Source organism: Haemaphysalis longicornis, unplaced genomic scaffold, assembly GCF_048455015.1.
Source record: "Haemaphysalis longicornis isolate Haplotype H1 unplaced genomic scaffold, Haemaphysalis longicornis Haplotype H1 scaffold_4, whole genome shotgun sequence".
Taxonomy (NCBI): Eukaryota; Metazoa; Arthropoda; class Arachnida; order Ixodida; family Ixodidae; genus Haemaphysalis; species Haemaphysalis longicornis.
In genome coordinates, this window is record NW_027526361.1 from 72,901,200 (window position 1) to 72,914,490 (window position 13,291).

Consider the following 13,291-nt stretch of genomic DNA (forward strand, 5'->3'; position numbering starts at 1 on the left):
TTCCCAGTATCTTTGTCTCAGAAAACCGTGGCTCACACTTTGTGCAGGAATCGCAATGTGCTGTTAAATGTGCGCCATTATTAGATTTTAAATTTTGTGCATGGTCCCTTGGGGTGGTCGTTCAAACATCTCCCAGTTTGGCCGGTGTAGGACTTTCCAAGCCGAGTATTGTTCAAAGCCGAGGGGCGGTTTTTAGATAAATTCTTGCGTTGACGCTGTGCACATCTCTATTGCGCATGTCGGGATGTGTGTATATGTGTACGTTGCAGTCGGTGCTATTAAACTGTTGGAAGTGTAGCGCCTGTCCGTGTCTTCTTTCTTGTGTGTTGTGTATTTGCGCCACTCAGTATGTTTGTATCATGCACTTGTTTACGTAATTTAAAGTGCTCTTCTATGACTGTTAAGCCAGTAGGCATATCGATCCATCCAGTGAAAAGAGAATGAAGAATTTGGTGCCAGTACTTCTGTAAGGACTTTTCCCTCATTACGTACAAATACTTTTCGGGAAAGTGGGGTTCACTTTCAAGATAGTTGCTAATAATTTGCATGTGTATGAATCCCCCCCCCCTCCCCTAAAAAAGACCGGATAAACAGAAAAATATCAGTGTACATACATGTTCAGTCTTTCGTGGTATCGGCCAGCTTTAATGCTTAGATGGGCAGTCAAGCCTCCTGCAGAATTTTGAGAAATTTGTAAAAACAGGCCCTAAGACTTTAGATTGTTTCATCATTCTTTTTTTTTTTTTTTTGTTCCTGCAGGTTGCTACCTCAACCAAAGTGTTTATATTTGACGTCATGAACTTGAAGGAGGAACTGTTTAACTGTGGCCTCAAGGAAGTCTTGGAATCCGATGACATCGAAAAGGTGACGCCTTTCACTTTCTGACAATTTAATCTTGCTGGAGACATTTCAGCGGATCATGAACATGTATAAAGTGCATTTGCTGCGAGGCTCAGCCGTCCTTGAAGGGCAGCTATCTGTGGAAAGAAAAGCAGCCTCTCTGTATAAGGGCCGCATACTAAGTAAAACAAATTTGTTGGAACAAACAAAGGAGAAGCCGTTGATTTAAATTAAAAATGGTTGAGTTATGTTACTTGCATGCGTTTTATTTATCTTTGCTCCCAAGGTGATTCACGACTGTCGCCACCTCTCCGACTGCCTCTACCATCAGTACAAGGTCGACCTGAACAACGTGTTTGACACCATGGTAAGTGTTCAGCTCGCTTCTTGCTGGTGCTCGGTGCTGTCTGTCTTGGCCCTGGGTGTGATTTGCGCTTATGTGCGTTGTTGTCATCCGAGTGGTTATTAATGGTTCGTTTTTCTGAACGCACCTTACCAAAGTGGCTAGGGTGCTTTGCTATTGTCAACTACATTAGGGTTTCTGTTATTGGTCGCGAGTGCATCTTTTTGTTTTAATAGACAGAAAAAAAAGAAGTGTCCCTGTGTTGGTAGTACTTATATGAGCATGCTAAAAACCACGCAGTCTGAATACCTTGAACTGCAGTGCACCTCACAGCCCTGAGGTAACCGAAGTGTATCAAGCACCGTTTGAAGTTGAGTTATCTGGATGTCCTTGTGCTGCACAACAGTTTCATGTTTGCAGTGAGCATAATTTTATTACGTGCCGTTTCAAATGATAGTCAGACTAAGTACTGAAGTGGTTAATTGTAATTAATTGCAGATATTTTCAAAGCAATAGCAACTGAGAATACAGATAGGAGTTGCATTCAGGGGTAGGAAATGAGCTTCTTGGATTAGGTAACAAACTTGGGTGGAAGTCACCGTAGCTGAAATTAAGGAAAAAAAAATCCCGGGCCACCTCCGTTAGTGCGAAACCTGAGGAGGGTTGAAGCATGCAGTGTGTAAGTGTATTGAAAGATTGCAAGTCTCCTCTTGCCACATGGCGTGCGCTGTTGGGTGCCAGAGAAGTGCTGGTGGGAGGAGCAATAGCGCACTTGCTGAGGCGGTGGCGCCCTCTCTTGTGTTGAACCGGATTTAAGCAATTAAATGAGAGACAGACTGACTGTAAGTTGTCTTTGTGTCACACGCCGCAGCTTGCTAAGAAGTATGCTTTACAGGCGAAAACCTGGCGTTTGAAATCAATTTCGAGGTGCAATTTAAGAAATTTTTGTTATTAATGCAATTAAATTTTGATTATTCCTGTATTTTAAATTAGTTTAGATCATGCTAGTTTTTTTTTTCGAACTGGTTTTATCCACTATGCGCTTGTTTTTGACCATCATTTGACAACTTGGTTTACCTTACCAGAACACACGAGATGACAACTACAGGACACGCTGACAGCCGAAGCCCCTAAGGTGCTTTGTCCCCAAAACATGGACTTGTAGGCATTTAGTGAGGAGACCTGACAGCATGGGGACTGTCAGGGTAACACAGTGGCTGTCGAGAGATGGGGCTGGGGGTAGGGGAAGACCAGTTCTTGATGGAGAAATGAAATCAGAAAATGCGGGTGCAAGGAATAGATAGTTTGTTTCACTCGGCCTTGGCAGTTTCACACTCTTCTTTTCCCCTCTCAATTTTCTCGGTACTGTCAGCCTTTCGAGGTTAACTCATGTGCATGAGGCGGTCTAGCACAGACGTCTTAGAGAGGAGGGGGAGCAAAAAATAGGTGTTTCTTTTTTTTTTTTTTTTTTACAAACTTGTGATTTCAGCCAGGGGTTTGCAAATTACGCGAGAACGCGCTATATATAGTAGTTTAAATAAGTTCTTAGCCCACCTGTCGCGTGAGACCGCTATTAGGCCAGCACTTACCCGTACCTTGATCATACGCCGGTCATACGACGCTTTCACATGGTCTCTTGAAAGTCTTATTATTGGGGTTCCACTGTCTATATACGGCGTTGTTGTTGTCCATAGGGATATGTGGGACCTCACAAAAAAATTAAAAAAGAAACTAGGGTGTTTGTACTTTGATATCACACTCCCTTTATTGCCTTGAAAAGATGTCTTTCCAGCGACAAATTCATGTACAGTAGCGAAGCTGACTTCAAGAGTCTTGGTGCGTAGTAGAGCGGCCTAAGCATTTATCTGGCAATTCCTACTTGAGGGTTTGTGCAATATTTTATTACTGTTATTTCTTTGATTGATTTGGTTTCTAAGAAAGGAAACCGAGTCACAGCCCGAGCTTTCTATGACTCGTTTTCGCCCACACTTAGCCTACAAAACATTTTTTTCGGTCGGAGACAGGGCTACGGACTGACTAGAGCACCATTGACAACCATAGCTATCTCTTCCAAGCTCTGACAACTGCCAATGCTTGTGCCAGCAGACCAAAGGCGTCCCCCTAGCCGAAACTGTCATTTACGGTGGCCACGCATTGGGCCCCCCTCTTTTCTGCCGCCCACCTAGGTGGCCGACGTGGTGATCTACGCGCACAAGAAGCTGGACGCGGGGCAGATGTCCTACCTGCCGCAGTTTGTGCGGGGCGTCCAGAACTGCCTCCGGGGGTTCCTCAACCTGACCCAAGAGCAGCTCAAGTACACTCGCTCCAGGCAGGGGCAGCAGGAGGTATTCTGCCTCTCTCTCTCCCTGTACTTGTGCTATTCTATGCGCTCATAAAGTCACACTAGCAAATGTAACAATATTTGATATATGCAATATTTAATATACGCTTTGGCAAGAGCCTGGCCTTGTTCAAGGGTAAAAATTCACCCTCAATTCCACGACTAACAGGCTTAGCCAGCTGATTCGCCAGAATACCACTATGTTTTGGTGGTTGTATATGCAATAGCAGCCAGGAACTTAGTTAATTTATGCATTAATCTAACACAGTCAACGACCAATTTTTTCAGCCTGCCAGAAGCTGCAAAAATGTCCACGTAATCTAGTAGTTCAAACCATTGAGTCAAAACGGTGGTAATATGTTTTGACGGTTCCAGCAAAATTGTTCAAGTTTGAGGCTGTATGTGTGTGGGCCCAGCAGCCTGTCTAGGATGTGTGGTCAGTGCCTGGCTGACTGCAAAAACATCGAATGCTGCCGAAGTTTGAAGCTGACAGTGTTGCCTGTGTTTTTTTGGCTGCATGTGCGCCTCTTTACCGTAAGACTTCGCGATTTTAAGGACCCAGGTACAGTGTATACAGGTAGCTGAAGGTGGTAACACGGCTGTAGTGTGGATCCAAACGTTGTTACTTTCTTCTACCTTCTAGGGGCTTGTCCAATCTGATAGGCCAACTGCTTTTTTTCTTCTTCTGGAAATCCACATGCAGATTTATTTTTGTTACAGCTAGTGTGAGAGTCTGGGCAGTGAAATAAATTTGGCACATTTCAAGTCGCTCCGCTGCTGGACTCTACTAGACTTCATTTGCAGATTGCTACAACGCACATTGTTCAAACAGCCACCACCAGCATGCTGTCAGCAATGATGTCTGGAAGCCAGATTTGTTGGAAGAATGTCTCGCATTCGACTGATGTTTCGTTATTCACGAGAGCATCTCATACAGATTGCGGTAACCCAATGAAGGGGCAAGATTAGGAAATTTAGAGGCAGGGAACAGACTTAGACAGCGGAGCATACGAGCAGTTGGAAGTCAACGTATGGACAAAAAATATAAAGATGGTGATTGTGAGAACACCTCGTCTGCCTGTTCTGTCGCGTATACTAGGCTCGTGCTCAACTGGAGCCGAGCTGGTTTGTAGAAGCCGACAGATGGGGCAGCTGGTTTAGACTTAGCACGTGGAGATGGGGTCGGGGACGTCTGTGTATCTTCACCCATCCATTGGTACCACTGCCACATCTTGAAGCGCCAGTACTTGGTTGTGAAGCGGATTGATGCCGACCACAGCACGGAGTGACATACAGTGCCCCTTGAACATCCATTGCAGGAGCTGGTGTGCATGTGGGACCAGCGGCCCCTGAGCCTGGCCCAGATTGATAGCCTGGTGAAGGACACGGTGTTCCTGGCAGAGCTGGCACGCACCTGCCTTAGGCAGCTGCTGCTGCAATTCCAGCAGAGCGTGCACTTCTTTCTCAAGCTGGACCGGGACGCCAACACACAGAACCTCGACTGCCTGACTCCGGTACGCTCGTCGGTAGCTCTGCCGTGGGGAGTGAGTGAATTGCGTACATGTAGCCACTGCTCGCTGCTTGGGTGCATGTTCTTCAAATGCTTGAAGCACTTGTGTTGAGTCTGTGTGAGGAAATCCGTACGTAATGCCTGTATGCGTTACAATTTTGTCTCGCTCTTTATATCCTCATAAAAGGAAGGTCCCGGGAAAGAAGTCTTCCTAGCATTGCATGAGCACGTAGTTGTAAAGCTGGTCTAAACGGGCCGTTTGTATGTTGCTTCGTTAGAATGCACGGTTCTTACGGAGGTATGTAATGAAAAACCCTAGGGCCTCTGCACCTAATATTGTCCTTGAAATCCACCTTCCTAGCAATGCAGCTGTGTACAGTAGTGAAGCTTACATTAGATGGGCTTAGTGTGTATTACTCCTTAGATACATGCATGCTGGGGGTACCCATTCAAGCAATGCTTTCCTTGTCTCAGTAATGCCAGTGGCGTTACCTAAAATACACCGCAGCAAAGCCAACAATACACCAAGGGAGGGCACATGATGACGAGACAAGGAAAAACGCTTCTTGTGTTTAGAATCGTACCTGTGTTCTTCGCACTATGAAGTCGACATCTATCTGTCGTGTCATTTCGACATGGTTGAAGCAGTTTGGATTTTAAAATAATTTTAATGCTTCCCTTTGAACTACGATGGAGGGGGCACTCGGCTTTCTCTTGAGGAGTTCGCTTGCTGTCATCTGAGTTTGGACTTTGAATCGCAGGCAATATGCACTTTGATTGTTGACACTTTGACTTTGATTGCAGTGGCTCTGACTTTGGCACTTTGCCAGTTGATTTTGGCAAGCAAGAAAGCTTTGTGTTTCAACATCATTGTCGTTGGGGGGGGGGGGGGGGGGGAATTTGAATTTCTTAAAACCCTTAGGGCCTTTTATTGCTGACTTAAAAAAAATGTCTGCTGAGTATGGTGGTGACGCACACTTATAAAGGGAATTGGTGTAGAGCAGAGCGACTTAACGTATTTATCCGACAATTCTCGTTCAGGAGTTTCTGCAGTATTTACCGTTATTACTTTAGGCTTTGACTCGGGGGACCTGATTGTAGTGTGGAATCGTATATGCTGCTTAAACAGGCACATACAGCGACTTTGTTTTGAAGGGACATTTCCGTGAATTTCTCAACTTTATGGTTTCATATTGTCTAGTTTCAACCATGTAATCCTTCATTTCCCAATTTTGTGGCAGCCTAATTTACCTGTAATACTCCTGCCTTATACAAGCCACTGTAGTAGCATACTAATTTGCAATATCAATTAACTCTGCCTAAATGTTCGAAATCTCGATTTTTCACCTTTTTTGCACTGCGTAGCAACTTTTTGTTTGTTCCTGTGTGATTCGTGTAGGTTGAAAACATTCACACGCCTAAATTTTGTCACGTCGAACATTGGTCAATCGGGGAGGTGGGTGTTGCAATGAAATGGTGCTTCTGGTGCTCTTTTTTTGTGTAAAAAATGCACGTAAACTTGTTATGCGCATTAGAGACTTCAATCTGAAAAAATAGTTGGGCAACTAACTCGCTTCAATGTCCTTTCAAAGGCCTGCATGGTGTCCATGCCTGGTCCAAGCAAAGAAGAGGGTGTATGTAATGTACTGTGGCTCCAAGGGGATGCAGTCTTTGTGAGCAGCTGCTCGTGTCTTGTCCCCAGCACCACATCCTGCCAGCAAGCTTCAAGGAAGTCCTCAACTCTGGAGTTGTGGTGCCGGGGTCGCGCAGGCAATCTGACAACTACAACTACGACCGAGACTGCTACAGGGAATACGGCCGCTACAACAGAAATAATGGTAAGATTAAGGGTTTGCTAGGTGACTGTCACCCGTGCAACTTATTTTGCGTGTGGCTTAATTCTTGCGTAAAATTTTCCACTGATTTGAATTCATGATAGTTCTTTATTGTAATGACCTTGTCACAAGCACAGTTCCTGTAGTACAAAAAATATGTCGTCTCTGACTTTTTACGGTAAACCTTTGTGGCAGTTTCAATTCATTTGATATTATGCCCATAATAATTGGCGCAGTTAGTTTGGTGTGAAAGTTGCGTTATGGTCATTTCAAATCTGCAGTGCTGCCTATAGGTTTTAAGTCAGCAGTATTTTTTAAGGGGGGACGCGGGTCTTAGAATGGTCAAAAATGGCCAAAATATCGATTTTGAGAAAATCCAATTTTTGGAATTATTGTACCTTCAAGCACCTGCCTTCAAAATATCAACCCGAAATTCCATCGGGAAATACTCTAAAATCATGTTTTGAAATGCCTCGAGGGCCACGAAATGCCCCAAATTAGGCAAAAGTTGCTTCAAATTCCCGCGCGCCCCGCGGGCGAAGCAGCCGACCGATCGCCGCCATCTTGGTCTTGTTTTGGAGCTTGTTTCTTTGTGCGCATTTTGCGGTATCTCAAAATGGCGTCGCTTGAGTAGAGCGACCGCCCTTGCCAGTTTTCCGAAGGCACCTTCTCGGCCGCCGATTGGCTAGAGCGGGCGCGCGCGGTTTGAGTTGGCCATACGACCCCTCCCATTGGTCGGCGCGACTGCTGTCATGGCGGTCGCCATCATGGCGTCTGCTACGCGCGTCTGACGGACTCCGCTCTTCTGGCGCAGCGCTCGCTTAGAGCAGTTTTTTTTTACAGTTTCTTCTAATTCTACCATCGAGTACTTTCGTGAATGATGCCAGGAGACGTACGTTTGAAGAAGACGACCCGTCATGCGCACGGGAAGCGAAAGCGTCGCCCGCCTATCCCAAGGTCGCGTGGTGCGACTTCGGGCCGCTCGACTCCGCCGGATGAGAATCGTTCGCCGCCTCGTATTGCCTCGCCTGCCCCATCGCCTGACCAACCACCTCCGGAATCCATACCTGGTCCAAGCACGTCCTGCCGGCTTGACACGAGGTATTACACGGCGGAGGAGATCGCCGCGCGTACGGAACACGCGGACGAGGTCAAGCGCGGAATGGAGACCAAGTCAGCAACGCAGCGGAAATTCGACCTCCTTGAAGTGGATTTGGCGCACTCAGAGGAAGAATCCGGCACAGATTTTGTCCTAGTGGATTTTGCAATGCTGAAGGACCTTTTTGCGCACGTCAGGTGCGGCAAGTGCGGGCTGGCGGCGCCGGATTTGAGGAAGCCTGACCGGCAGTACGGCCTCGCCGTGAAGCTCGAGGTGACGTGCTCGGTTTGTGAACACCGTGTGGAACGTTTTTCCTCGCCAAGGACCGAAGGATCTGGCAATATCACTCTTTTTGAAGTGAATATGAGGGCCTTGAAAAGAATTCAAAGCATCGGGAAGGGGGTGACTGCTCTGTCAGATTTTTGTGCTGGTATGAACTTGTCCCACCGAGGCCTGCACCACAAGACATTCCAAGCGCACTTGAGGAAAGTGGTTCAGGTTTGCGAGGACACTGCAGCAGCCTCTGAAGCTGATAGTGTGCGTGCCATCAAGGACTTGTACTCAGACCTTGGTCAGCCGCCAAACAACATAGATGTGATGTTTGATGGCACGTGGATGACAAGGGGACAGTTGTCACACATTGGAGTGGGCTGCATCATTGAAGTGTACACCGGCTTAGTGATTGATCATGTAGTCCTCTCTAACTTTTGATTAGGTTGCGCCATCGGACCCAAAGCTTCAGATGAGGGCTACGAAGATTGGCTGGCAGACCATGAGTGTCAGCGAAACATTGACTGTGGTGCAGGATGCATGGAGGTAGAGGCAGCCCTGATAATGTTCAAGCGCTCGCTCTCCAAGAATGGGCTGCGGTACACAACCGTGATGTCCGATGGAGATAGCCGCACCATGCACGGCTTGAAGGAAAAAGGCGTCTATGGGTTTATCCCCATAGGCCAAGAAAGTTTGCCTTTCAGCTACATTTATTTTCCCCAAAAGACTCCTTTGAGGGCCAACAACATGATGCATTTGCGGAAAACGCACTGCGCAGTGTCCCACCCCTGTATCCTCTCAAACTTCCAGCATAAAAACCGCGAATGAAATAGCCTCACCAAAAGGGGGGCACCTAAAGCAAGTTTCACCCTCACACTTTTGCCGTACACAATATTCTGGGTACCACCGTGCACTGTAATAGATGATGGCACTTCACGAAGGACTGTTGCAGTTTTCACGACGCCAGCAAGACACCACCAGATTTCACAACGCTAACAAAATGCCAACCGATTCGAAGTCGATAAATTTTGCTAAATTCCTGATGGGGTCCGTTACTTGGCCTTTTGTATCTCCAGTTCTAGTTGACATTTTTGGAATCCAAAGACAGATTTGAAAATGGGAAGAACATGTCTTTGTTACTGGGAAATTTTGAAGCTACACTACTGACGGTTCATCTCATAGCACATGGCCAAACTTCAAATGCAGTTTTCTCAGTTTCATATTTTTGGTCACTTCCCTCAGCCTTACGCAGCTTTTTGGAAACTTCTTTTTGCTTCATAAGGTCAATCTTGGTACCATTTTTTTCAGTACAGCCTGAGGCAGCCGATGACATTCTTAGTTTTTCTGTTTAGGCTACGCATAAATAATGACTTGCAGTTATTTTGATGAGCCAAAATATCCAATACTGCCATTTTTTGTACTTGACATATTTTTTTAGGATGCTGTGACTTTAGAGAAAAACGAAGAATGTCATCGGGTATGGGAACTCTCTGGCTATCCATTCATGTAATTAAAAGCGACAAAATGCAATGCGAAAGTTCATTAAAGCTGCGTAAGAAATTACCTAATTGCGGTTTAGACTTTGTATGATAACTTTTGAACTAACAGCACCAGCTCAAATATAATTGCATATTTGAAATCTACAGAGAAAAGCACATCCGTGTGCAAATTTTCATAAGTTTCTACCCATAAATAAAAAAAGTTAGTTTTAAGACCCTCGTCCCCCCTTAAAGGAGCCATGAAGAGAAAACACAAGTTTGGTTCATTCAAAAGATTGCCTTGTTAGAATCTTACTGACACCACTATTAACGTAAACTTCGCTCAAATAAGCTACATAATTGGGAAAAAAGGGAATGGCGATGCGACCCACTAGCTCATTTCCCGCAACAGAACCTCTGATGTCATACCAGCCAGCTCTGCGACTGACGGAGGCCGGCAAGAGCAAACGCAAATTCGTCAGAGCTTACAAGCTTGTCGATCGAGCTATTTGCGCTTAAATTTAGGGCACATTCTTTTTAAAGCTGTAAGAATGGTGGGACAAACAGTGGAAGTTACGAAAGCACACGTAAACATAGAAGTATCGATGCGTACTGCTGTTAGTACTGCGCGCACTATGCTTGGTTTAGCTGCAGAGGACTGCGGGGATTTGGGTTTGTCTCAGATGACACTGGCCAATTGACACAAGCAACGGTGTCTTGCGTGACCATATTTGTCGAGCGAGCACTATGTTTCACGAAGCGATTATTTTCTCCCTGAAGAAAAACAAGCCAGGTTTAAATACGATCAAAAACAAACCAAAGGCAGAAAGCTGCTTTCTACAGTATGGTGGCGCCATCTAGCTCTTTCGTTACCGTGGGAAATTGACCAGCTTTGAAGGGTCTAACAAAAATTTTTTTTGTGCTATACATATTGGTTAGGCACACATTGCAGTGACATAAAATGCAGGTTATTCCACGCGCTTTCCAACGACACCAGTTTTAATAATGTTTTCCTAAATAATGATTGTGAAAAAAATTATCGAATTCGAAATTTTTGTCCACGCGTCGAAGAAAATAAGAATAAAGTAAGTTGTGTATAATAAACTACCAGTAATAGAAAAAATTTAGAATATACATTTTGTAGGTACACATTTCAAAAACCTGTCCTAGAAGAAAAATTGAGTTGCGCCGTACAATTTGTCAGATATAAAATAAAATGTTAGCCCGCGTGGTGCCCGTGCCATGTTGTGAAGCCCAACCAATATTTCAAATTTTGCTATTTTGGATGGTTCTCTAGAAGAAATCTGGTGGTTTGACATTATTAAAGGCCCAAATTAGCCTCCACGTGATATAAAAACACCTTGTCAATGATTATGACCGGCACAATATTGAAGGCAAGCAAGTGATGTGAAAAAATCCGCTTGGAGTTGAGAACCAAACTCTTTGGTGGTGGATGCTTGTTGATGTTCTGATGATCACTTATCGGTCAGAACTTTCATTTGCGGTTTATTATCATGTTCTGGCTCACTATGGTAGTCCTTCTTTCAGGAATAAGGTATGATGTGCTAGAATCATGCCCAGCAAGCTTTCACCAAGCCGCCGTCGGGCTGTGAAGCGAGTTCAGCACTACGAGCCTACTACATTGCAGCGCCACCTAACCATTTCGAAAAGAAACAAATACAAGGCTGTTGGAGACTTTGTCAGAATAGACAGTACTACTAAGAAGCGACACTAGACCTCCAGAAATACCCTGGTATGAAACCGAAACTGGCCGGTGAACAGCTGGTGGTGTTCAAGGCCAATTGGAAGCGTTCTCCTCGCCTGAACTGACACTCGACGAATTGGTGTTATCGTTTGACTTTCAGCGGAAGCTCTTATCGCAGAAGCAAGGCGTAGATAAAGTGGAAGCGCAAGCAGAATGCTTGTTTTGAGAAGCAGTAGCGGGCAACGGAGGCGCCATGGCAAACGAGCTTGTAGTTGGGTAGCTGCGTAGTAGCGCCAAGTACGAATTTCGCAATGCAAAAAGGAAACCGAAACTGCTGGAAACTGGTTGAAAATGGCAGGCACACTTGCTAGACATGCGGGGGACCATCAGAAATAAGCTTTGGGAGAATAAAGCTGCCCTTTGTCCGAACCAAAGATCATTAGTGAATAGCTGGGGCCATTTTCAAGTAATTATCACCTACCAACGTTGTCGGATTACAAAGCTGACTGCATTATTCGGTATTTGACTTGCCAGGAGCCTTTTCACAAAAAAAAATATTATGGTAATGCAGCCTAACCACGATCTGCATCCTTTTTTCTGAAGTGCAGCAGCCACGCCCCTTTCCACAAAAACACACGCACCTCAGCTCGCAAAAAACGCCGTCAAAAATCTCAATGTCGCCAGAGCGGGAAAATTTAAACTGATTCTAAAAGGGCAGTGCCTAGACTCACCACTGGCCGCATTATGTGTACGAGAAACCACTGCAACATGTCAAAATAGGCAATATAAATCATCGATCACCGGTGATCGATTTGAATAGGCGTGGTAACGAAAGAGCTAGGTTCACTAACGGTAAACAGGGCTTCCCAATCGGCTGCAGAGTGGTTGGTTTCCGTGATATCATTGCCACATGCACTGGCGCAATGCGAGTCGCACCAGCACGTGCGCTCCTAGTCTCGCAGCGGTCGCGAGCGCTCGGAGACGAAGGAGGTCGCGTGAGCACGCGCTGAGATGTCGAGAAAAAGAAAAAGAAGAGGAGGATCACGCGGGTGCAGTTGGGCAGTGCTCCGCAACGTGAACGCCACGCTGGTTCTTTTTGTCTTGCTTTGGGCACAAGTTCGCCCCTAATAAACGTTGTTTGGTTTATTGCATTCGGTTGTCCGTGACAATTGTGGTGGAGGTGCGGGGTAGACTCCTGTAAAGCCCCTGCATGCCCCGAGACGACAGCCCTACCGGACGCCCGACTACAGCCAACGAGTTGACGCCCGTCCATCAGCGGAGCAGTCGCCGGCTTCAAGGTGCCACACCCGAGTTCGGGCTTCTACCCGCCGCAACAAGGGGAGCGAAGGCACATACACTCAGCTCGGCCACCATGACCACCGGTAGCAGCGCGCAAGGTCAGTTCGTCCTTCATCAGCCACGAACGCCACAAGCTTTCCACGGCGATCTTTTTGAAGACGCCGAAGACTGGTTGAGCCACTTTGAACGCGTAGCACGCTTCAATCAGTGGGACGACGCCGCGAAGCTCAGAAATGTTTATTTTAGCTTGGAGAATGGGGCTTCAACATGGATCGACAACAGGGACGGTAAGCTGGGCACGTGGCAGGAATTCTGCCATGAGTTCCTGCGAGCGTACGCCAGCATGGATCGTCGGGAAAAGGCCGAGCACGCGCTGCGAACTCGCGTGCAGCTACCGAACGAAAGCGTCAGCATGTACGTGGAGGAAATGACGCGCCTCTTCAGGCGAGTGGACCCCAACATGGCAGAGGAAACGAAACTGCGCCACCTTATGCGTGGCGTGAAAGAGCAATTGTTTGGCTGCCTCGTACGGAACCCTCCCAAGACTGTCGCCGAGTTCATCTCCGAGGCA

General features: G+C 46.3%; 1 protein-coding gene across 1 annotated transcript in view; it reads left to right on the forward strand.

Annotated features, from left to right (window-relative positions):
• Window positions 1-13,291, forward strand: part of LOC144178918 (piRNA biogenesis protein EXD1-like) — a 35,451-nt gene that overhangs the window by 10,782 nt on the left and 11,378 nt on the right. Inside the window, exons 7-11 of the mRNA XM_077707066.1 lie at window positions 760-864; window positions 1,127-1,207; window positions 3,370-3,528; window positions 4,844-5,038; window positions 6,737-6,872. Coding sequence (XP_077563192.1) covers window positions 760-864; window positions 1,127-1,207; window positions 3,370-3,528; window positions 4,844-5,038; window positions 6,737-6,872 — 676 coding nt within the window. The remainder of the gene's footprint in view (window positions 1-759; window positions 865-1,126; window positions 1,208-3,369; window positions 3,529-4,843; window positions 5,039-6,736; window positions 6,873-13,291) is intronic.